At 45.5% G+C, this 26557-nt stretch overlaps 1 protein-coding gene across 7 annotated transcripts in view; it reads left to right on the top strand.

Moving 5' to 3' along the window:
• The window catches only part of ttc6 (tetratricopeptide repeat domain 6), a 249087-nt gene that overhangs the window by 7105 nt on the left and 215425 nt on the right, over positions 1–26557 (top strand). For 6 of the 7 annotated variants that reach the window (XR_011351280.1, XR_011351281.1, XM_069916776.1 and 3 more), the window contains exon 2: positions 914–1190. The exons of the other annotated variant lie outside the window; for it this stretch is intronic. Coding sequence is in view for 4 of the 6 variants with exons in the window: in XM_069916776.1 (XP_069772877.1) it covers positions 1183–1190 (8 nt within the window). In the remaining 2 variants the exon portion in view is untranslated. The remainder of the gene's footprint in view (positions 1–913; positions 1191–26557) is intronic. 7 annotated transcript variants of the gene reach the window in all.

The raw sequence follows: 26557 nt of genomic DNA, 5'->3' as shown, positions 1-26557 counted from the left end.
AGTAGAATAGAAAAGAAGCATTTAAACATCCTCCTAGGGTTTTAGCCACTAAGTGCTCCAATGAATAATGTAATGGGTCAGTTAAGACTGAAGGTATATTTTTCAGGTTTGTGATGAACCCTCTGCATCTTCCAACCACTGAAGTGGCACCATCAGTTTCACAGGCAACGATGTACTTGAATGGACTAATATTCTTGTTTATGTAATTCTTAACATTCAAAAATAGTTGGTCCTTTAGTATCTGTTTTAATAATTCTGGCAAAAAAACATCTCTTCCATCAGCTTGTTTCCATTCCAGAATCTGGCACAAACCATGAGAAGATTGTTATTCTCTTGCAGAGTGGATTTGTCTAATTGTAAAGAGAATTTCTTGGATTGTAATGAAATGACTAATTTTTGTTTAATATCCCTTGCCATCTCATCATTTCTTCTAGAAACAGTGAAATCACTCAAAGGAATTGCCTGAGTAGTTTTTTTTGGCGTCATGAAGTCAGGTAGTATTGTGGACACTGAAGGCAAAATAAGTGATTTAGCAACGTTATGAGCATTGCTACTTTTAGCATTTAATTTTCTTATCTTATATAATGCAAAAAGACCCTTTTCTAATTTCTGTGACATTTGAGTAATCATCTCTTGAAATTATCTCAAAGAATTTTGAAGTAATCCAAGAGTTTATCTTTCATCTCTTTATGTACGGTCTCTAAGATTTGTTTCAGCTTGCTTGGCCTCGTACTTTCGTTTGAAAATGTATTCAAACAAGTCAAACAAATGGGCAGAGTAGGGTTTTGTAGAGATGTTATGAAACCATACAATAAGTATTCCACCGAATACTTGACAATACTTCTTTTGTTGTTGAGGAACTTATGGATAATATTATTTCTGAAAGTAACAAAATGTAATTATTCCAAAACAGAAACACTTCTTACAAGCATGAGCTCAAAATTCATCTTAAATTTAACGGAAAATAATGAACAATACATATCTTCTTCAATAAAAGCAAACATTCGCGACCTATCATGAAAACTCAAAGCAAAATGAGGGCACTTGTGGATGTGAGAAATATGAGCAAAGCTTTTCAGCCTGCACACATTTCCTTGGATTGAAGGCAATGGATCAAAAGAAGAAAATTACATCGAAGGCAATTGATAGTCAAAGCTGGCTCCATATCTGTCAAATACAATCATGTTGAAGTAAGGAATGCTTTAAAAATATTGTGAACTTTCTGCATTTATCTACGTCATTCTAGGCTGTCTCCAAATGCCTCCAAACTTGAAAAAAATATTGTGTTGCTAGGCAATCATACATAAAGCCAAGCAGCAAAGTCCTTTCCTTCCCCTCCAAAATGTTTAATCTGTTCAGTTTCTATGCCTCCCGATCCACCTTGAGATCCTTTATTAGGATTTCAGTCCATGGCTCCCTTTACATGTGCTGGGAGACATATAGCCCCCAGTAAGAATGTCTGCTTTAGTACATTGGCTCCTTTTTTTTGTTGAGGCATCTGAACATGTAGATGGAGGGAAGGAAGGTTTATATGGTTGTCAGAGCTGCATTCACAATTCTCTATAGTTTTTTGCAGTCTTGGGCGGAACAGCTCACGTACTGTGCAATGATACATCCTGACAGGATACTCTAGATGGTGCATCCACTGAAATTATTGAGGGATATCAAGAACATTCCAACTTTCCTCAATTTCCTGAAGAAGGTGAGGCACTGTTGTGACTTGACTGTCATGTCAATGTGGTTGGTCCAAGATAAGTCTTTGGAGATATTTACTGCTAGGAACATAAAGCTATCTGTTATCTCCACATCAGTGCCATTGATGTGGACACAGAATTAGCCCTGCATTGCTCCCTGAAGCCAATGATAGTTCTTTAGTCTTGTTGAAATTGAAGGGAGAGTGTTGACCAGTCATCAAGCCATTAGGCTCTCCATCTTCTTTCTTCATTCTATCTTGTTATGGCTTACAATCCAGCCTAAAATGATGATGTAATTTACAAATTTATAGAAGAAGTTGGAGTGGTGTTTGGCTGTCCAGTGTTAGGTCTGCTTTGTTCATGAATGAGTGAGACAAACACCAGACTGAGTCGAAATCAGGGTTCTTTGTTCTTTATTACCGGATTGTAACACTTGCGACTAACAATGTTAGTCGGAGAATGCATTCTGCCGTTATCAGCAAAATGGTGATTTTTTATACCCTTGGATACATGCTTAGAACATCATCATATCATTACTTGTCCAATGACTAAAACTGTTGCTATCCTTTCCCTGCTAGCTTCCTGCCTCTCAATCCATCAATGTCTCTCTTATCTTGTAAGTACAAGGATGCATTCACATCTTGTTACAGCCCTGTACAGGGTAACTCCTTACACATTCCCATCTCATGATGTTTTACCTTACACCAGTCATGGGGGTACAGGGAGACAAGTGGGGGCACCAGTTTGTGCTGAACTATTATTCTGCCTAGTCCCACTAGCAAACACTCAGCCCATATCCCTCCATACCTCTTCCATCTATGTATCTGACCAAAATGTTACAATTGAGTCCACATTCACCACTTCAGCTAGCAGCTTGTTTCACACTCCCGCCCTTCTCTGAATGAAGAAACTCCCCCTAATGGTCCCCCAAAACCTCTCCCCTTTCATCTTTGCCTCCGAGGAAAAAGCCTACTTGCATTTACTATTCCACTCATAATTTTGTATACCTCTATTAAATAGCCCTACATTCTTCTATGCTACAGGAAATATAGTCCTAACCTATTTAACCTTTCCCTGTACTTCAGTTATTCAAGTTCCAGGAGCGTCTGAGTAAATCTTCTCTGTACTCTTTCAATCTTATTGATATCTTTACTATAGTTAGATGACCAAAATTGCACACTATACTCCATATTTGTGGCATGCAACTTTACCACAACATCCCAATTCCTCCACTCTAATTTATGAAGGGCAATGTGCCAAAAGCTCTCTTTATGAATCTATCTACCTGTGATGCCACTTTCAGGGAATAGTCTCTGTATTCTCAGATCTGTTCTACTTCCCAGGTGACCTGCCTTGGTTTGTCCTTCTGAAATGTGACACCTCACACTTGACTGCATTAAATTTCATCTGGCATTTCATAGCCCATTTTTCTAGATCGTCTAGATCCCTATCCAACTTTGAAAGCCTTCCTTGCTGTCCACTACACCTCCAATCTTTGAGTCATCTGTAAACTTGCTGATCCAATTGACTATGTTATAATCTAGATTATTAATAGAGATGATAAACAACAATAGACCCAGCTACGATCCTTGAAACATACCAGTCAGGCCTCCAGTCAGAGAGGCAATCATCCGCGATTATCCTCTGGCTTCTGCCAGAAAGCCAACGTTGAATCCAGATTACTACCTTACCAAGAATACTGAGTGACTGAACTTCCTGACTAACCTCCCAGGTGCGTCCTTGTCAAAGACCTTACTAAAGACGATATAGACAACATCCACAGACTTTTTTTCCTCAAGTTTCCTGTTAACCATCAACTTTTCTGGTAACTTTTTAAGACACTGCAGAATTGCAGCAGGTTGGTATGATCAGTCTTTGTTTTGTGTAAGAGTGTATAATTTCTGACAAGGACCACCCTTACTTAAGTGTTGGTATACTTTAAAATGTGGTGTTTATTTGTCCATATTTAGGCCTACCTGTGCCAATTGCATGGTTTTTTGGTTGAGGAGGGATTTTTTTTCTGGCAAACAATAATGGATATGAATATTTAACAGTGAGTTGATTGGTGGGGGGTGGGTGTTGGCTCTATGAAAAGGGACAGAGGGAAAAGGGGGGACAGAGTTTGATGAAAGGAGACATGGCGGGGGGGGGGCAAATAGGAACTGGAGAAGTCAATGTTAATGTCATCCAATTTTACTGTAGTCAGTGCTCTCGTTGTGGTTTCCTCAACATCTAAGAAACTGGTCACAAACTGTGAGATCGCTTCATTGAACATCTTTGTTCTTTCTGCCATAATGGTGTGGATCTTCCAGTGGCTACATTATTTCAATTCCCCGTCCCATTCTCTTGCTGACGTGTCTGTCCATGGTCTCATGCTGAGACCACTCACAAACTGGCAGAACAAACATTCGTATTCAGTCTGGGCACTCTCCAACCGGATGGCATTAACATTGACTTTTGCAGTTTCCATTAGCTTCCCACCTTCCCCCTGCCTCCTCTCCTCTAGGTTCTGTCTGTCTGTCTGTCTGTCTGTCTCTCTCTCTCTCTCTCCCCCTCCCTGTTTCCCTCGGTTTATTTTCACAGAACCAACCCCCCCCCCCACCATCAATTCTCACCTTTCTTCTCTCCTGTCCTCTTATCATATTCAATTAACATCTTTTGTATGTTGATCTGTACTCCCTCCCCTTCCCATTCTTCTCTTTTCCCCAGCCTTTTTAATACAGATGCCTGTCTCCTTTTTTTAAACTCATTACCTTGAAGATCAGGCCCGAAATGGCAGTAATACAGGTTGTACCTCTTTAATCTGATGATGCTGGACCACAAAAAATGCCAGAAAACAGAAATTGACCCCTAAGGGAGCCCCCTGTGTAAACATATCAAAGATAGAACAAAATTTAAAACAGAAAATAATTCTGTGGGGTGGCATGGTTAATTCAACGTCTTTACAGTGCCAGCGATCGGGACCAGGATTAGAGTCCTGTGCTGTCTGTAAGGAATTTGTACTAACAGTAGCAGATTCAAACATTCAGGACCATGAGAGTTGCTGGACCACGGAGTACTGGATAAGAGAGGTACAACCTATATATCATTACCTCCTATGGACACTTCAAAATCCGCTGAGTTCCTCCAGCATTTGTGTTTTTATTGCAAAATTTGAAGTCTTTTGTTCACAAGGTACATGAGCAGAAGAAAAAAATCTTATCTGAGCCACCAAGGACTTAATGCAGCAGAAAGCTTTGAAAAATATAAAACATACAGGTGGAAAATTGGAAGGACAAGGATGAAAGCTAAGGAAATAAATGAATAAATATTGAAAATGAAAATCATAGAATTTCTAAAGATATTTTAAAATAACATGAAAAGTAGTAGAGTAACTCAAGGAAGTGGAAACACCATCAAGAGTTGATGAGAAAGGATTTTGGGAAAATAAGAGGAAGAGTGAGACTGATAGGATTGCTCTTCTGGAGTTAGTGTGGACCTGATGGGTCAAATGGCTTTGTACTGTGTCGTAATAATTAATATAGATTCTTAATGAGTACTATGAAGCTGTCTGAATTAATGAAGAGGATAATGCTGATGTTGTAGTTAAGATGGGGGATTGTGAATTATCGTGTGGGAAAAGCAAAGTAAATGAAGAATGATTAAAAGGTTTACTCTAGTTAAAATTAGATAAAGTGCTCATCAAGGTGAAATATATCCAGGCTATTTAAAGAAATGAGAGGAAAATTGAGAGGCATTGACTAAAATCTATCTCTATAGGAGTGATGCCAGAAATTTTGAAAATTTATATTGTATTTTTGATTTTTTTTAAAAAAGAAATTAATGAACTGAGTAATAGCAAGGCAGTTTATCAAGCCTTGGTAGTGGGCAGATTATTGGAATCCATTAGAATCTATTTTAAGAAATACCATAATTTATATTTAGAACAGAATTGATTAATCTGGGAAAATTTGTGTGAATTATTTAAAATAATCTCTAATGATTTAATTTTTGTGAGTAGGTTATAGGAATGTTAATAAGGATGGTGAATTTGATTAAATCTACATAGATCTTTATCAAGGTTTCAAGCACTCAGATTTTAGGTTGATCAAAAAAAAACACAAGCTGGAATCCAAGGAAGAATAGCAAATTAAATCAGCATCAGGTTAATGACAGGAAGCAAATGATAATGGTTGATGGATATACTTGGAAGATTAATCTAGGGAGTAATCGTAGGTAGCAATGATGATGACAGTTGGGATGCAAATTGTCTCCTGTGGTTTATGTCAAATAATGAATGATGAACCAGTTTGAAGCGGATGCAAAAATTGTCTCTGTGGTTGAGAGAAGGAAGGGATTAGATTGCAGAAAGATATCAATGGTCTAATGAATTGTGCATAAAAACTGTGAAATGGAACTTAATCCTTAGAATGTGATATAATGTAGTTGGGGAATTGCATAAAAGCAAGGGAATATAGAGTAAATGGGGGATATTGAATGGTGTGGAGGGATAAAGTGATCCTGGAGGATATATCCATTGATACTTAAAATTAGCAGAACAAGTCAATCAGGTGATTGGAAAGAAGCGAAAATGTTTTCCTTTATTAGCCAAGGCACAGTTTTGTATACAACGATGGAAAACTTGTAGCTACAAGAATAGTTTGGTTAAATAGGATTACTTTCTCAGGAACAGAAGAACTAAGCTATATAAAATTTGATAAATATGAAGGACTCTTCCTTTAACAAAGAGATGCAGCTTGTTTTTCAGAAAATTGCAATCACCCCCCACTCCCAGCCAGAACTACCCTGCATTTCAGTGAAGGTTATTGGATGATTTGCTTCTAGTTAATTAACAAAGTTAAGACAGAATTGATTCTGGAGACATTGGCAGGACTGCTCTATCATGATGAAAATGAACCACTGAGTTTCCAGTAACAATTACCCATTTGCCTTCTTTAATTAAGACACTTAAAATATCTTTGGAGTAATTAAATGATGACAGATACCTTATTATGTCTTATCTTCTGATGCTGATCACAGACACATGGGAATTACAATCAGAATTTATTGTCATGAACAAATCACAAAATTTGTTGTTTTGTGGTAACATCACAGTACAAACATTCATGTAAACCACCTTATAATAGTAAATAAATATAGTGCACGAAAAGTCAAAGTAAAGTAGTACCTTTGGTTCATTGATCATTCAGGAATCTGATGGAAGCAGGGAAGAAGCTGTCCTTTTGCTGCTGAGTGCTTGTCTTTAGGCTCTTGTACCTTTTTCTCAACGGTAGGAGAGTAAAGAGGGTATGGACTGGGTGGTGGGGGTCCTTTAGGATAGAGGCTGCTTTCTTAAGACACTGCCTCTTGTAGATGTACTAGTTGGAGTGGTCTAGTGCCCGTGATGTCACAGGCTGAGTCAACAACCCTCTGAAGTTTTTCTTGTCCTGAGTGTTGGTCCCTCCATACCAGACAGTGAAGCAAACAGCCAGAATACTCTCCATGATAACACCTGTAGAAGTTTTCAAAAGTCTTCGGTGACATACCAAATTCTCCTCAAAGACCTCAAAGTATAGCCCCTAGCAAGCTATTTTCAATGATAGCATTGACATGGAGGTTTCAAGAAGATTCTTGAAAATGTTGACACCCAGAAATTTGAAGTTCTTGACCCTCTCCATTACTGAGCCCTCAATGAGGACTGGATTATGTTCTTTTTACTTCCTCCTAAAGACCATAATAATCTCCTTGGTTTTGCAAACCATAGAACACTATAGCACAGAAAAAAAAACAGGCCCTTCTGGTCTGTGCCGATCATTATTCTGTTAGTTCCAATGACTTGCTCCCATTCCATAACCCTCCAGACCTCTCCCATCTATTGAGTACAAGGTTGTTGGTATGATACCACTCAATGAGCAATCTATCTCCTGCCTAAATGCTTTTTCATTTCTATTTGTGATTCTCTTGACAACTATGATGTCATCAACAAATTTGTAGATAGCACTGGAATTGTGCCTGGCCACACAGTCGTAGGTGTATAGTGAGTAGAGCAGTGGGTTAAGCATGTGTCCTTGAGATGTACCTGTGTTGATAGTCAGTAAGGATGAGACATTGTTTCTAATTTGTACTGACTGTGGTCTTCCGATGAAGAAGTCAAGGAACCAGTTGCAGGGGGTGGGGGGGTGCAAACGCTCAGGGTTTGGAGCTTATTGACCAACTCTGAGGGAAAAATGGTGCTGAAGGTTGAGCTGTGGTTTTTGAAGAGTAATTGTACATATGAGTTGCTGTTTTTGAGGTGATCCAGAGCTGAGCAACGAGCCAGTGACATTGCGTCTGTGGAGCAATTGTGATGATGGGCAAATTGCAGTGGGCCCAGACCTTTGCTTAGGTATGCATTAGTAAGTCTTTCAAAGCATTTCATCTCAGTAGATGTTAGTGCTACTGGGCAATAGTCGATGAGTCAGCTCACACTGCTCTTCATGGGCATTGGGATGATTAATGCCCTTTTGAAGCACATGGGAACCTTTGACTGTAGCAATGAGAAGTTGGAAATGTCTGTGATCACTCCAAATAGTTGGTTGGCACAGATTTTTGGTACCCTGACAGGTACATCCTAAGGGCCTGACACCTTGTGAGGGTTCACCCTTGAATAATGTTCTGATGTTGGCTTCAGAGACAGATGCCACAGGGTCCTCGGCCTTTGCAGGGATTCTTGTAGGCACTGTTGGTTTCTTTTTCTCAAAGCAGGCATAGAAGGTATTCAGCTTGTAGGGTAATGAAGCATCACAACCATCTATGGTGTTCTCCCTCGCTTTGTCATCTGTAGTGGCCTGCACTTCCTGCAATAGCTGGCATGTCTCTGTCTCTAGCTTCCTTCAGAATTGCCATTTTGTTTCAAGAAATAGCTTTTCTCAGGTTGTTCCTGGATTTCTTGTAGATATCTGGATCCACAACCTTAAACACTTTGACCGCCCTCAACAGGTTGCAAATCCCCTGATTCATAAGGCTTCTTGTTGGGGTACACCCAGTATGTGTGAGTGGGCTCACACTTTGATGAAGTTGGTGACACATGTTGCATATTTATTCAGAATTGATGAAATTGAGCCCTCTCTAGTCTCTGAATGCTACTTTATTACGGAAGGCCCAGTTATCTCCATGGTTCCTTCAAAAACATCTTGCATTGGAGTTTGAAAAATCCTGTGATGTGGAAAAGATGCATTGTCTTTTCATTCTGCCATCATATTTTTGCAGAGAAACTGGTTAAGGACATTCCTGAGGAACCATTTCATTGATTAGGTTATTTCATGTACTGATTCATCTGATTAATTGATGTCACTGGCCAACTACAGGGGACAACCTCTGTATCTGCAGGAGTGTAAGGGGAACAGGACAACACCTGACCGGCTGCCAATCAGTCGTCCTGAATGGATCAAGCCCCACCCGGTGGGGTGTCAATCACCCTCCAGGATATAAGCCTGCGCCGGCCTCCCGAGGCCTCACTCTGAGTTGCTGCAGCCACAGCCAGCCTGGCTCTGAGGAAGTCTTTGTGGATTAAAGCCTGTTGTACAGTCTTTACCTTGTGTGTGTCTGATTCTGTCTATCAGGGCACCACAAGTAGTTTGCAAAATAGTTCATGTGGTGTTGAATTTCATTATGTGTAACAGAGCAATCTATATGGTCAGCAATTGCAGCTAAACTTCCAGCAAATGATACAATGTTATTGTCCCTTTGTTAAAGCAAAAAATACATAACCAACAGTTGTCCATGTAACCTAGGAATTCTCAAATCACTATCCAAAAATCAGTGATATGGAATAAAAGCTCATTCTTATGAAATTTACTTGACAAAGGTAAATTTACTTGACAAAGGTAAATAAATACAATGTATTATATGAATACTTTGTAATCTACAAGAATGGATAAACTTAGCTTTTTTAAACTGTGAATTATTAATTCCAAAGCCAAGGGGCAACCATCTTGATAAACAAAAACACACTGGTAGTGATTGGAGAAACTATCGTTGACCCATCAGACCGATACGTATTAGTTATTTTTCAGCTTTATTCAGAGCCTTGGACACTTTAAAATTTATACGCACCTAATTATGATGGTGAATCCTTTATTCAGGATTTAAAAAAATGTTTTGGGGGGAACGTCTGCTTGGATCTTGTCCTCGACAAGTCAAAACTGACAATATCCAAAATAAAAGCAGCCAAAACTACCTTGGATTGACTTTTTTCTGTTGTCAACACTGCTAATTCATATAAAATTAGAGTCTGAATACTTATTTAGAACCTTATCGAATCATCCACCCATGGCCCTCTCTATTTTGATGCCAGAAACTCAAACTAACTCATAATAGATAGCATTTGCATCCCACCCTGCTTAAATTTTGTAAATTTATTTGAGACCAGATAAAGTTATTTTGTGAGACAAACTGTCCCTCTGTTCCCAATAGTTTTATATTATGGGACAGGTTAAAAGCCTATTTAAGGGGCAAATAATCTCATATACAAAGGTATTAAAAAGAAATATATGAGAGACATAGAAGGACTGGAAAAAGAAATTATGAAATTGGAAAAGGAGTTCCAACAGTCTGTTTCCAAGGAAGTATATAAATTGCTTGTAAACAAAAAGCCCAAGTACAGTATACTACACACTTCTTTGGCTTGGCTTCGCGGACGAAGATTTATGGAGGGGGTAAAAAGTCCACGTCAGCTGCAGGCTCGTTTGTGGCTGACCAGTCCGATGCGGGACAGGCAGACACGATTGCAGCGGTTGCAAGGGAAAATTGGTTGGTTGGGGTTGGGTGTTGGGTTTTTCCTCCTTTGCCTTTTGTCAGTGAGGTGGGCTCTGCGGTCTTCTTCAAAGGAGGCTGCTGCCCGCCAAACTGTGAGGCGCCAAGATGCACGGTTTGAGGCGTTATCAGCCCACTGGCGGTGGTCAATGTGGCAGGCACCAAGAGATTTCTTTAGGCAGTCCTTGTACCTTTTCTTTGGTGCACCTCTGTCACGGTGGCCAGTGGAGAGCTCGCCATATAATACGATCTTGGGAAGGCGATGGTCCTCCATTCTGGAGACGTGACCCATCCAGCGCAGCTGGATCTTCAGCAGCGTGGACTCGATGCTGTCGACCTCTGCCATCTCGAGTACCTCGACGTTAGGGGTGTGAGCGCTCCAATGGATGTTGAGGATGGAGCGGAGACAACGCTGGTGGAAGCGTTCTAGGAGCCGTAGGTGGTGCCGGTAGAGGACCCATGATTCGGAGCCGAACAGGAGTGTGGGTATGACAACGGCTCTGTATACGCTTATCTTTGTGAGGTTTTTCAGTTGGTTGTTTTTCCAGACTCTTTTGTGTAGTCTTCCAAAGGCGCTATTTGCCTTGGCGAGTCTGTTGTCTATCTCATTGTCGATCCTTGCATCTGATGAAATGGTGCAGCCGAGATAGGTAAACTGGTTGACCGTTTTGAGTTTTGTGTGCCCGATGGAGATGTGGGGGGGCTGGTAGTCATGGTGGGGAGCTGGCTGATGGAGGACCTCAGTTTTCTTCAGGCTGACTTCCAGGCCAAACATTTTGGCAGTTTCCGCAAAGCAGGACGTCAAGCGCTGAAGAGCTGGCTCTGAATGGGCAACTAAAGCGGCATCATCTGCAAAGAGTAGTTCACGGACAAGTTTCTCTTGTGTCTTGGTGTGAGCTTGCAGGCGCCTCAGATTGAAGAGACTGCCATCCGTGCGGTACCGGATGTAAACAGCGTCTTCATTGTTGGGGTCTTTCATGGCTTGGTTCAGCATCATGCTGAAGAAGATTGAAAAGAGGGTTGGTGCGAGAACACAGCCTTGCTTCACGCCATTGTTAATGGAGAAGGGTTCAGAGAGCTCATTGCTGTATCTGACCCGACCTTGTTGGTTTTCGTGCAGTTGGATAATCATGTTGAGGAACTTTGGGGGACATCCGATGCGCTCTAGTATTTGCCAAAGCCCTTTCCTGCTCACGGTGTCGAAGGCTTTGGTGAGGTCAACAAAGGTGATGTAGAGTCCTTTGTTTTGTTCTCTACACTTTTCTTGGAGCTGTCTGAGGGCAAAGACCATGTCAGTGGTTCCTCTGTTAGCGCGAAAGCCGCACTGTGATTCTGGGAGAATATTCTCAGCGACACTAGGTATTATTCTATTTAGTAGAATCCTAGCGAAGATTTTGCCTGCAATGGAGAGCAACGTGATTCCCCTGTAGTTTGAGCAGTCTGATTTCTCGCCTTTGTTTTTGTACAGGGTGATGATGGTGGCATCACGAAGATCCTGAGGCAGTTTACCTTGGTCCCAACAAAGCTTGAAAAACTCATGCAGTTTGGCATGCAGAGTTTTGCCGCCAGCCTTCCAGACTTCTGGGGGGATTCCATCCATACCTGCTGCTTTGCCACTTTTCAGTTGTTCGATTGCCTTATATGTCTCATCCAGGGTGGGAACCTCATCCAGCTCTAGCCTTAGGGGCTGTTGAGGGAGCTGGAGCAGGGCGGAATCTTGGACTGAGCGGTTGGTACTGAAAAGAGATTGGAAGTGTTCTGACCATCGGTTGAGGATGGAGATCTTGTCGCTGAGGAGGACTTTGCCGTCTGAGCTGCGCAGCGGGCTTTGGACTTGGGGTGAGGGGCCGTACACAGCCTTTAGAGCCTCGTAGAAACCCCTGAAGTCGCCAATGTCCGCGCTGAGCTGTGTTCGTTTGGCGAGGCTAGTCCACCACTCATTTTGGATCTCCCGGAGTTTGCGCTGAAGATGGCTGCATGCGCGACGGAAGGCTTGTTTCTTCTCTGGACAGGACGGCTTTGTAAGGTGAGCCTGGTGGGCAGCTCGCTTCTTTGCCAGCAGCTCCTGGATTTCCTGGCTGTTTTCGTCAAACCAGTCCTTGTTTTTCCTGGAGGAGAAGCCCAGTACCTCTTCAGTGGATTGCAGTATGGTAGTCTTCAACTGATCCCAGAGGGTTTCAGGGGACGGGTCCGTGAGGCGGGTTGCAACGTCGAGCTTTGCTTTGAGGTTTGCCTGGAAGTTTCCTCTCGCTTCGTCTGACTGCAGTTTTCCAACATTGAACCTCTTTCTGGGGGCTTTATTGTTCCTGGGCTTTGGCTTGAAGTGAAGGTTGAGCTTGCAGCGAACCAGCCGGTGGTCAGTGTGGCATTCCGCGCTAGGCATGACCCTGGTGTGGAGCACATCTTGTTTGTCACTTTCTCGCACCAGGATGTAGTCCAGGAGGTGCCAGTGTTTGGATCGGGGATGCATCCAGGTGGTCTTAAGGCTGTCCCTCTGCTGAAAAAGGGTGTTTGTAATGACAAGCCGCTGTTCTGCGCAGAGCTCCAACAGGAGGCGCCCATTGTCGTTGCACTTGCCGACGCCATGCTTGCCCAGGATTCCTGGCCAGGTTTCTGAGTCTTTGCCGACACGAGCGTTGAAGTCGCCCAGGATGACAACCTTGTCGGCTGTAGGGGTACGTTGGATGAGGTTGCGCAGGTCGGTGTAGAACTTGTTCTTTTCTGCTGGTTCCGCCTGGAGGGTTGGAGCATAGACACTGATGAGGGTGATGTGACGCTTGTTTTGAAGTGGGAGTCGCATGGACATGATTCGGTCCGAGAGGCCTGTCGGAAGGTTTTCGAGTTTGGAGGCAATGAAGCTCTTGACCATGAAGCCTACACCAGATAGGCGTCGTTCATCCGAAGGCTTGCCAGACCAGTAGAGTGTGTAGCCCGCGCCGCGTTCTTGGAAGCTGCCTACATCTGCCAGGCGGACTTCACTGAGAGCGGCTATGTCGATGTCAAGTCTGAGGAGTTCATGTGCAATGAGGGCAGACCGACGTTCAGGTCGATGGCTGTCAGTCTTATCTAGCATGGTTCTGATGTTCCAGCATGCTAGCTTGAGTTTGTGAGCATCTTTTGAGGGGGAGGACGTGGAGGGGGAGGACGTGGAGGGGGAGGACGTGGAGGGGGAGGACGTGGAGGGGGAGGACGTGGAGGGGGAGGACGTGGAGGGGGAGGACGTGGAGGGGGAGGACGTGGAGGGGGAGGACGTGGAGGGGGAGGACGTGGAGGGGGAGGACGTGGAGGGGGAGGACGTGGAGGGGGAGGACGTGGAGGGGGAGGACGTGGAGGGGGAGGACGTGGAGGGGGAGGACGTGGAGGGGGAGGACGTGGAGGGGGAGGACGTGGAGGGGGAGGACGTGGAGGGGGAGGACGTGGAGGGGGAGGACGTGGAGGGGGAGGACGTGGAGGGGGAGGACGTGGGAGACTGAGGGGGAGGACGTGGAGGGGGAGGACGTGGAGGGGGAGGACGTGGAGGGGAGGTGGAGGGGACGTGGAGGGGGAGGACGTGGAGGGGGAGGAGGGAGGACGTGGAGGGGGAGGACGTGGAGGGGAGGACGTGGAGGGGGAGGACGTGGAGGGGGAGGACGTGGAGGGGGAGGACGTGGAGGGGGGAGGACGTGGAGGGGGAGGAGCTGGAGGGGGAGGACGTGGAGGGGGAGGACGTGAGGGGAGGACGTGGAGGGGGAGGACGTGGAGGGGGAGGACGTGGAGGGGGAGGACGTGGAGGGGGAGACGTGGAGGGGGGAGGACGTGGAGGGGGAGGACGTGGAGGGGAGACTGGAGGGGGGACGTGGAGGGGAGGACGTGGAGGGGGAGGACGTGGAGGGGGAGGACGTGGAGGGGGAGGACGTGGAGGGGAGGACGTGAGGGGAGGAGTGGAGGGAGGACGTGGAGGGGGAGGACGTGGAGGGGGAGGACGTGGAGGGGGAGGACGTGGAGGGGAGGAGGACGTGGAGGGGGAGGACGTGGAGGGGGAGGACGTGGAGGGGGAGGACGTGGAGGGGGAGGACGTGGAGGGGGAGGACGTGGAGGGGGAGGACGTGGAGGGGGAGGACGTGGAGGGGGAGGACGTGGAGGGGGGAGGGACGTGAGGGGAGGACGTGGAGGGGTGAGGACGTGGAGGGGGAGGACGTGGAGGGGGAGGACGTGGGAGGGGGAGGACGTGGAGGGGGGACGTGAGGGGAGGACGTGGAGGGGAGGACGTGGGAGGGGGAGGACGTGGAGGGGGAGGACGTGGAGGGGGAGGACGTGGAGGGGGTGAGGACGTGGAGGGGGAGGACGTGGAGGGGGGAGGACGTGGAGGGGAGGACGTGGAGGGGGAGGGACGTGGAGGGGGGAGGACGTGGAGGGGGAGGACGTGGAGGGGGGAGACGTGGAGGGGGAGGACGTGGAGGGGGAGGACGTGGAGGGGGAGGACGTGGAGGGGAGGACGTGGAGGGGGAGGACGTGGAGGGGGAGGACGTGGAGGGGGAGGACGTGGAGGGGGAGGACGTGGAGGGGAGGACGTGGAGGGGGAGGACGTGGAGGGGGAGGACGTGGAGGGGGAGGACGTGGAGGGGGAGGACGTGGAGGGGGAGGACGTGGAGGGGGGAGGACGTGGAGGGGGAGGACGTGAGGGGGAGACGTGGAGGGGAGACGTGGAGGGGGAGGACGTGGAGGGGGAGGACGTTGGAGGGGGAGGACGTGGAGGGGGGAGGACGTGGAGGGGGAGGACGTGGAGGGGGAGGACGTGGAGGGGGAGGACGTGGAGGGGGAGGACGTGGAGGGTGAGGACGTGGAGGGGAGAGGACGTGGAGGGGGAGGACGTGGAGGGGGAGGACGTGGAGGGGGAGGACGTGGAGGGGGAGGACGTGAGAGTCTTGAGGGGAGGACGTGGAGGGGAGGACGTGGAGGGGGAGGACGTGGAGGGGGAGGACGTGGAGGGGGAGGACGTGGAGGGGGAGGACGTGGAGGGGGAGGACGTGGAGGGGGAGGACGTGGAGGGTGGAGGACGTGGAGGGGGAGGACGTGGAGGGGGAGGACGTTGAGGGGGAGGAGTGGAGGGGAGGACGTGGAGGGGGAGGAGCTGGAGGGGGAGGACGTGGAGGGGGAGGACGTGGAGGGGGAGGACGTGGAGGGGTGAGGACGTGGAGGGGGAGGACGTGGCAGGGGTAGGAGGGAGTGGAGGGGGAGGACGTGGAGGGGTGAGGACGTGGAGGGGGGAGGACGTGGAGGGGGGAGGACGTGGAGGGGGAGGACTTGGAGGGGGAGGACGTGGAGGGGGAGGACGTGGAGGGGGGAGGACTTGGAGGGGGAGGACGTGGAGGGGGGAGGACGTGGAGGGGGGAGGACGTGGAGGGGGGAGGACGTGGAGGGGGAGGACGTGGAGGGGGAGGAACGTGGAGGGGGAGGACGTGGAGGGGGAGGACGTGGAGGGGGAGGACGTGGAGGGGGAGGACGTGGAGGGGGAGGACGTGGAGGGGGAGGAGTGGAGGGGGAGGACGTGGAGGGGAGGAGTGGAGGGGGAGGACGTGAGGGGAGGACGTGGAGGGGGAGGACGTGGAGGGGGAGGACGTGGAGGGGGAGGACGTGGAGGGGGAGGACGTGGAGGGGGAGGACGTGGAGGGGGAGGACGTGGAGGGGAGACGTGGAGGGGAGGACGTGGAGGGGGAGGACGTGGAGGGGGAGGACGTGGAGGGGGAGGACGTGGAGGGGGAGGACGTGGAGGGGGGGGAGGACGTGGAGGGTGAGGACGTGGAGGGGGAGGACGTGGAGGGGGAGACGTGGAGGGGAGGACGTGGAGGGGGAGGACGTGGAGGGGGAGACGTCGGAGGGGGAGGAGTCGTGGAGGGGGAGGACGTGGAGGGGAGGACGTGGAGGGGGAGGACGTGGAGGGGGAGGACGTGGAGGGGGAGGACGTGGAGGGGGAGGACGTGGAGGGGGAGGAGTGGAGGGGGAGGACGTGGAGGGGGAGGACGTGGAGGGGGAGGACGTGGAGGGGGAGGACGTGGAGGGGGAGGACGTGGAGGGGGAGGACGTGGAGGGGGAGGACGTGGAGGGGGAGGACGTGGAGGGGGAGGACGTGGAGGGGTGAGGACGTGGAGGGGGAGGACGTTGAGGGGGAGGGACGGGTTGGAGGGGGAGGACGTGGAGGGGGAGGACGTGGAGGGGGAGGACGTGGAGGGGGAGGACGTGGAGGGGGGAGGACGTGGAGGGGGAGGACGTGGAGGGGGAGGACGTGGAGGGGGAGGACGTGGAGGGGGAGGACGTGGAGGGGGGAGGACGTGGAGGGGGAGGACGTGGAGGGGGAGGACGTGGAGGGGGAGGACGTGGAGGGGGGGAGGACGTGGAGGGGAGGACGTGGAGGGGGAGGACGTGGAGGGGGAGGACGTGGAGGGGGAGGACGTGGAGGGGGAGGACGTGGAGGGGGAGGACGTGGAGGGGAGGACGTGGAGGGGGAGGACGTGGAGGGGGAGGACGTGGAGGGGGAGGACGTGGAGGGGGAGGACGTGGAGGAGGGGAGGACGTGGAGGGGGAGGACGTGGAGGGGGAGGACGTGGAGGGGAGGGACGTGGAGGGGGAGGACGTGGAGGGGGAGGACGTGGAGGGGGAGGACGTGGAGGGGGAGGACGTGGAGGGGGAGGACGTGGAGGGGGAGGACGTGGAGGGGGAGGACGTGGAGGGGGAGGACGTGGGAGGGGGAGGACGTGGAGGGGGAGGACGTGGAGGGGGAGGACGTGGAGGGGGAGGACGTGGAGGGGGAGGACGTGGAGGGGGAGGACGTGGAGGGGGAGGACGTGGAGGGGGAGGACGTGGAGGGGGAGGACGTGGAGGGGGAGGACGTGGAGGGGGAGGACGTGGAGGGGGAGGACGTGGAGGGGGAGGACGTGGAGGGGGAGGACGTGGAGGGGGAGGACGTGGAGGGGGAGGACGTGGAGGGGGAGGACGTGGAGGGGGAGGACGTGGAGGGGGAGGACGTGGAGGGGGAGGACGTGGAGGGGGAGGACGTGGAGGGGGAGGACGTGGAGGGGGAGGACGTGGAGGGGGAGGACGTGGAGGGGGAGGACGTGGAGGGGGAGGACGTGGAGGGGGAGGACGTGGAGGGGGAGGACGTGGAGGGGGAGGACGTGGAGGGGGAGGACGTGGAGGGGGAGGACGTGGAGGGGGAGGACGTGGAGGGGGAGGACGTGGAGGGGGAGGACGTGGAGGGGGAGGACGTGGACCTGTCCTCGGGCCTGCGCAAAGGAGCTTTTAGGTGGAGTGCAGTGCGCGCAGTACTGGCCCCACCCTTTACACCCATGGTTCGTGTGCCGTGGCCAAGCAAGCTGGGACGTGGCAGCGAGGTCCTTGGGTCGTAGGTTTTATATCGGAGTGGCCTTCTCCTATGCAAGTTTCTTACCCGGGCTGGAGGGGCCTGCCTCCCCTCCTAGGTCGGTCCATACTGCCCGGACCGGGGCCTCCGTCTGCCTCACTCGACCGAGGCCGGGGCCGCCGTCTCCCCCTTGCTCCTGCCCGTATCGGGGCCGCCGCCGTCTACCCTTCGCCCGGACCGGGGCCGGGGCCGCTGCTGCTCTCCCTGTGCCCGGACTGGGGCCGCCGCCTCCCACTCCCTGTCCGGACCGGGGCCTCCGTCTGCCTCACTCGACCGAGGCCGGGGCCGCCGTCTCCCCCTTGCTCCTGCCCGTATCGGGGCCGCCGCCGTCTACCCTTCGCCCGGACCGGGGCCGGGGCCGCCGCTGCTCTCCCTGTGCCCGGACTGGGGCCGCCGCCTCCCCCTTGCTCCTGCCCGGATCAGGGCCGCCGCCGTCTACCCTTCGCCCGGACCGGGGCCGGGGCCGCTGCTGCTCTCCCTGTGCCCGGACTGGGGCCGCCGCCTCCCCCTTGCTCCTGCCCGGATCGGGGCCGCCGCCGTCTACCCTTCGCCCGGACCGGGGCAGGGGCCGCTGCTGCTCTCCCTGTGCCCGGACTAGGGCCGCCGCCTCCCACTCCCTGTCCGGACCGGGGCCTCCGTCTGCCTCACTCGACCGAGGCCGGGGCCGCCGTCTCCCCCTTGCTCCTGCCCGTATCGGGGCCGCCGCCGTCTACCCTTCGCCCGGACCGGGGCCGGGGCCGCCGCTGCTCTCCCTGTGCCCGGACTGGGGCCGCCGCCTCCCCCTTGCTCCTGCCCGGATCGGGGCCGCCGCCGTCTACCCTTCGCCCGGACCGGGGCCGGGGCCGCTGCTGCTCTCCCTGTGCCCGGACTGGGGCCGCCGCCTCCCACTCCCTGTCCGGACCGGGGCCTCCGTCTGCCTCACTCGACCGAGGCCGGGGCCGCCGTCTCCCCCTTGCTCCTGCCCGTATCGGGGAACAAATATATTATGAATTGGGAGAGAAGGCACACAAAGTCTTACCCTGGCAACTGAAAACAGGAAAGTTTGAGGTCAATTAATTCAATTCAGACTGTAGTGAGTTCAGTCCCATATAATCCAATAGAAAGTAATGACACATTTAAACAGTTTTATGCAAATTTATATACATCAGAAGACCTGACCATAATTGATTTTTTGTTCATTATTGAACTGCCAAACTTGACCAAGAAGATCAAACAAATTTGGGTCTCATCTTTACCTCACGACCGTCTAATAAATCACCAGGAAAGGAAGGTTTTTCCTGTCTGAATTTTATAGAGAATTTTAGGATTTACTCATGCCTCTCATCATGGATGTAATTAACTTGGCATCTAAAAGCCAAACTCTCCATGAACCATTCTCTATGGAAAGTGAAACAAACAGAATTCAGATCAGAGATTCCAGTGGATGAGAATACTGTACTCAAAAAAGTTTTCAAAAAAAAAACAGCATGAAATTTAAGTTACAACATGAGGACAACATTGGAGCAGAGGGATATTTTAAGGTCATTTAACAAAATAACGGTTTTGTGTTTAGTGTACAGAGTACAAGAAATAAAATAAGTGAATGAGACATGGCAAAAAGCTGGCGCAACTGAGAATTAAATATTCTACAGTGAAGTGTGTAGAAAGGGTAGAGAAATTTGAGAGGAATTATTGCCTTTTTGATTATGAAAATATTTGTAATATGAGGAAACCAAAATGTAAAGCAAAAACAACCCTGCATGTTTGAAATTGAGAAATAAGAAAATAATTTAAAACATAAAAGTAATTCAGAAATTAGAGCTGTTTCCATAGGTGATGTTAATGAAAGAGTGGAAGACTTAATTTATACACAGAATGGGAAGAACATGCGCATGGCAGAAATGATGTGAATTTCTTGACTGCATTAAATACAATTTTTGAGAATGTGTTAGTTTCTGTGGTCTACAATTTGCAGTGAAGCAGCTTGTTGGTGATCTGGAAGTGTGGACTTGATTTTTTTCTGATAATGTTGCTGTGAAGAAAAATAAATGCAAAAAATAGACAATGTATTTGTATATAGAGTTTATCAAATGTGATTTTCTTTTTATCAAGTCTTGTAAAAGTCACCCTCATGTGGCCATAATATTATAAAACACTAATGTATCATGTAGAATTGAAAAACAACTTTGAAATGACATTCTAAAAAACATGTTTCCCATTCATTGTTCACAATTAATTAAAACAAGAATTGTTTAAATTTGTGTTTTCACAATGATTTGCTTCATAAACTCTTGTGAACTGTACAATAATATTACTTTCTTTGTGTTTTCACCAGTTGTACTTGCATTTTTCGCATTTTTTATTTATTTTAGTGCATGTATCCCCCATCACTCTCCTTCCTCAAAACTATACTCCTCATAGCCAGAATCTGTAAATCAGGGAATATGTTTCTAAGCCAGAACATTTGCTACCATGATCCATGAGGAGATGTGCAAGATGAGTCTGATGAAGCAATGTGTATAATTTACTTGTTCTTCAGAGTGGAGATGCCCATCATCCAACCTCCTTTGTCAATACATGAGGACTGTAGTTTAATCAAGTGTGAGAACTGAAGCCCTCAGTGTATTAAAAGAATTGTGAGAATCAGCACACGAAGAGCCAGATATTGAATCATTGGAATTTCTGAACAAACTGATAGCTGGTTATAGGAGTTTTATTGCACTTGAGTACGTTGCATGGAACATGCCCTTCAACTCTTTTGTATACAAAAATGAAAACATGATGACAAAAAGAACAATCCTTGTGTAATTAATACTATTATTAACTTACACACACTGACACGCACTTCGACAAGCACATGAACACTAACACACACACATACACATCCTAACATGCACATACACACCCAGACTAACACATGCACACACGTTTGCTAATGCATGCTAATGTCCATTAATGCACATGCACACTAATGTACATACTAAACACACAGCTTACACACATGCTAATGCACATAAGCATGCTAATGCACACGTTAACACCCTCACATACACTGACACACAGACAATAATACACTGACACACATTAGGGTTAGGTATTTGAGGTCCAATAGATATAAGATTTCTTGCAGACACTAACACACGTACGCACACACTAATATATGCTACCACACACTAACACATGGGTAGGTAACTATGAATCTAATTCCTGGCTTGAACATTGGTATGATAGGAGATGATGCTACCATTCTCTGAACATGATATACCAAACCTTATCTACCTAATTGATGAGCTGCAAAAGTAACTACATTGTAATCTCTCAAGAGTAATCCAGGAGGATGGAATTATTAATTGAGATTGCAAATAGTGCAGTGATGCTGGGCAGTAGACCAGCATAAATTAGAAAATACATATCCTCAGCATATTAGTGAGAAGAATGCAGCTTGAAGAACATTTTTGCTTATTAATACATGCACTTTTGTATGTAGATTTTCTAATTAATATTTCAATGAAATACATCAAGACAGTTAATGCTCGAGATTCTGATGTCAGACTGGGAGATTTTCCTGACTATTGTATGTTATTGCAATTAATATTTTAATGCATTTTTAGATGTCATACAATAGTATAATAAATTTTCCATCTGGTGCCATTGGTTTCAAGGGAGTGTGAGAATTGAGACACCAGTGTATTGAAGGGATTCTGACAATCAGCACATGAAGAGCCAGATATTAAACTATTGGAATTTCTGAACAATTGGATGCTGGGTTATTGGAGTTTTACTATACCATTAACCATAGACTAGCTAACCTGACCTTTCTGTCAGTTTTTTAAAGAAAGATTCACCATAGATAGAAGAGGAATTTTTCAAACTTTTTCTGGACTAAACACAGAATCCCAAGAATTAATTAAGGTCAACTCTACAACCCTGTCCAAAGAATTAAAAATATTTAGTCCTTAAACAAGTTTAAAATTGATTTTTAACTTAAATTTAAATAATTGTGACCCAACACCTATAAACGGACACTTTTGTTATCATGAAGTTAGACAGCACAGAAACTGTCATTTACCTCAACTGTCCATGCCAACCAAATTGTTTATTCCAGCTAGTCCCATTTGCCTTTGTTCAACCAATACCTGAACCTTTCCTATCCATATTTCAGATTTATTGTCAGATACAACCCTGAGATTCATTTTTTTTTACTGCGGGCACAGCTAAATTACTACTAATTGATAATGCAAAGAAATAAACTATATATAGTTAAAACATGTAAGCAAATAAAAGAATTGTTAGCAGATAACAAATGTAATCAAGTTGACTGCAATACAGAGAGAACAAAAGAAAATCAATAAAGTGCACAAGACTCCTTAAATGAATCTCTGAGTTTGTCGTTGAGGACTCAAATGGGCAGGTAGCAGCTGTTCCTGAACCTATTGGTGCAAGTCTTGTGGCACCTATACCTCTTTCCTAATGGGAGCAGTGAGAACAGAGCTTGTGCTGGGTGGTGTGGGTCTTTCATGATTGCTGTTGCCTTTTAATTGTTACAATTGTACCCACCTCTACCACTTCCTCTGACAGCTTGTTTCATTCCTCCACCATCCTATGTGAGAAAATGGCACCCGTCAGGGCCATTTTGAATTTTTTTTGTATATTTTATTTAAGATTCCATACAAACAATAACTATAATTATTAAAATATTACAGATATAAAAAAGAACAAGTTGATTACATACATGATAGTTTTCACCCCACCCCAAAAAAACCCTCCCTCCCACCCAACCACCCCCCCAAAGAAACAATATACAAATTGAAAAAATAAAACTTTATAGGTATATTTTTTAAAAAAAGAGAAAGATATCTTTTGGATTGCAGAGAGAGATATCGTCCAGTACAACTTATCTATCCTAACATAAACATACAGAGGAGAATCTCACAGGGCTAGAGGGATAAGAAGGATACCACTACAAATTCAATCCCATTACTTGAGTGTAAGGGTGCCAAATTTGAAAAAAAAACATAGAATATTTTTTTCCTGAATTATAAATAATATTTTTATAAAGGGATACAACTTTGAATTTCAGCATGCCAAGATGTATCCAATCCAAGTAATTGCAATACATTTTCTTGCTACCACTAATGCTAATTTAACAAAGTTCAATTGATATATTGATAGTTTCAATTTAGGACTTGTGCCTTCAATATTTCCTGATAAAAATAAATTAATACTTAGCAGAAAAGTAATTTCTGTTTCATGGGACTTGACCATGTGAATGTATAAAAGATCCTACATCTTCACACCTAAAACATTGGTTTGATACATCTGATTTCAATCTATTCAACTTCTGTGGTAAAGATATAATTGGTGTGTAAAAAAAAAAAGTATTGAATATATATCTTACATTGATAGTATTAGTCAAACTAACCAATAAAAAATACTGTTGGATCTAAAACTATTTTAATCTTATACAGGTATTCTAAAAGCGATTGAATTTTCTTCCAAAAAGATTGTATATGTATACATAACCAAACAGCACGAAAAAAAGTTCCAACCATATCACCACATCTAAAACACAAATCGGATTCATTAAAACCATATTTAAAAAATTTTTTTAGGTGTCAAATATAATTGATGTAAAAAATTGTAATTAATCATTGCATAACGTGCATTTATCAATCTAGTTACACTATCATAACAGATATCTAACCAATCAACTTCAGAAAAAATAAAACCAATATCCGCTTCACATTTAATTTTAGATCTATCCCAACCCTTTTTATCCATACCATCCTGTAATTTTTTTTAAATTTTTTTATTTTTCACACTATAAACCTCATTGATCAAGGTACATACATTTTCCATTTCAAATATATACAGTGTTGTTTTCTTCCCCCCCCTTCCCATCCCACCCTCCCTACCTCCCCTCCCATTCATTTAAAGTTCAGAATCTAAGATACATTAAACCCATCAAACAATGTTGTCACACAATAAACACAAACAAGAATTTCCACTGAGTCAATTCCTTTCATTCCCTTCTCCTTCTGTCATTTTAGGTGGTAGATGTCCCCGGTAGGTTTTCTCTATTGTGTTTCATGTATGGCTCCCATATTTGTTCAAATATTGTAATATTATTTCTTAAATTATATGTTATTTTTTCTAATGGAATACATTTATTCATTTCTATATACCATTGTTGTATTCTCAAGTTATCTTCTAATTTCCAGATTGACATAATACATTTTTTTGCTACAGCTGGGGCTATCCTAACAAATCTTTTTTGTGCACCATCCAAATCAAGTCCAAATTCTTTCTTGTTTATGTTACTAAGGAGGAAGATCTCTGGGTTTTTTGGTATATTGCTTTTTGTGATTTATTTAATATCTGGTTTAGATCTTCCCAAACTTTTTTCACTTTCTCACATGTCCAGATTGCATGAATTGTTGTTCCCATTTCCTTTTTACAGCGAAAACATCAGTCAGATACTGTTGGGTCCCATTTATTTAATTTTTGAGGTGTAATATATAGCCTGTGTATCCAGTTATATTGTATCATACGTAACCTCATATTTATTGTATTTCTCATAGTTCCTGAGCATAACTTCTCCCATGTTTCATTCTTTATCTTTATGTTTAGATCTTGTTCCCATTTTTGTTTAGTTTTACTATTTGTTTCCTCGTTCTCCTTTTCTTGTAGTTTAAAATGCATGTTTGTTATAAATTTTTTGATTATCATTGTGTCTGCAATCACATATTCAAAATTACTTCCCTCTGGTAACCTCAGACTGCTTCCCAATTTGTCCTTCAAGTAGGATTTCAGTTGGTAGTATGCCAACACTGTATCGTGAGTTATATTATATTTATCCTTCATTTGTTCAAAGGACAGTAATTTATTTCCTGAAAAGCAATTTTCTATTCTTTTGATCCCTTTTTTCTCCCATTCTCTAAAGGAAAGGTTATCTATTGTAAAAGGGATTAGCTGATTTTGCGTCAGTATTAGTTTTGGTAGTTGGTAATTTGTTTTATTACTTTCTACATGAATCTTCTTCCAAATATTGAGCAGATGATGTAATACTGGAGAATTCCTACGTTGTACCAATTTTTCATCCCATTTATATAATATATGTTTGGGTATCTTCTCCCCTATTTTATCTAGTTCTAATCTAGTCCAATCTGGCTTTTCCCTTGTTTGATAAAAATCTGATAGGTATCTTAATTGTGCGGCTCTATAATAATTTTTAAAGTTTGGCAGTTGTAAGCCTCCTTGTTTATACCATTCTGTTAATTTATCTAGTACTATCCTCGGTTTCCCCCCTTTCCATAAAAATTTCCTTATTATTTTCTTTAACTCCTTGAAGAATTTCTTCGTCAAGTGTATTGGCAATGCCTGAAATAGGTATTGTATCCTTGGGAAAATGTTCATTTTAATACAGTTTATCCTTCCTATCAGTGTTAGTGGTAAGTCTTTCCAATGCTCTAAGTCGTCCTGTAATTTTTTCATTAGTGGATAATAATTGAGTTTATATAGATGGCTGAGGTTTTTATTTATTTGTATACCTAGGTATCGCATTGCTTGCATTTGAAATCTGAATGGTGATTCTTTCTTAAATTTTGAGAAATCCGCATTATTCATTGGCATTGCTTCACTTTTATTTGCGTTAATCTTGTATCCCGACATTTCTCCATATTCCTTCAATTTCTTATGTAATTCTTTTATTGATATTTCTGGTTCTGTTAAGTATACTATAATGTCATGTGCAAATAAACTGATTTATATTCCTTGTCTTTTATTTTATTTTCTGTTCTTATCAGTTCTGCAGGTGGTTCTATGGCTAACGCGAACAATAAGGGCGATAGTGGGCATCCCTGCCTTGTGGATCTGCTTAATTTAAATTGTTTTGATATATATCCATTTACTGTCACTTTCGCCAATGGCCCCTTATATAATGCTTTAATCCAATTAATATATTTCTCTGGTAAACTGAATTTTTGTAGTACTTTGAATAAATAATTCCATTCTACTCTGTCAAAGGCCTTCTCTGCGTCTAAAGCCACCGCTACTGTTGGAGCTTTATTTCCTTCTACTGCATGAATTAAGTTAATAAATTTACAAATATTGTCTGTTATTCACCTTTTTTAAATAAATCCAGTTTGGTCTAGATTTACTATTTTTGGTACATAGTCGGCTAATCTGTTTGCTAATAGTTTAGCTATTATCTTATAATCTGTGTTAAGTAAAGATATTGGTCTATATGACGCTGGTACGAGTGGATCTTTCCCTGTCTTTGGTATTACTGTAATTATTGCTGTTTTGCATGAATCTGGTAAGCTTTGTGTTTTATCAATCTGGTTGATTACTTCCAGGAGGGGAGGAATTAATAAATCTTTAAATGTTTTATAGAATTCTATTGGGAATCCATCCTCTCCTGTTGTTTTATTATTCGGTAGTTTTTTTTATTAACTCTTGTATTTCTACTATTTCAAATGGTTCTGTTAATTTATTTTGTTCCTCTATTTGTAATTTCGATCGTTTAATTTTAGTTAAAAATTCATCTATTTTGTCTTCTTTCCCTTCATTTTCAGTTTGGTATAATTGTTCGTAGAATTCTGTGAAGTTTTCATTAATCTCCGTTGGATTATATGTGATTTGTTTGTCTTTTTTCCTTGATGCCAATACCATTCTCTTAGTTTGTTCTGTCTTAAGCTGCCATGCTAGAATTTTG

This window comes from Narcine bancroftii, chromosome 2 (assembly GCF_036971445.1).
Source record: "Narcine bancroftii isolate sNarBan1 chromosome 2, sNarBan1.hap1, whole genome shotgun sequence".
Classification (NCBI taxonomy): Eukaryota; Metazoa; Chordata; class Chondrichthyes; order Torpediniformes; family Narcinidae; genus Narcine; species Narcine bancroftii.
Note: the sequence above shows the minus strand (reverse complement) of the source record. Positions and strands in the feature narration are given on the sequence as shown.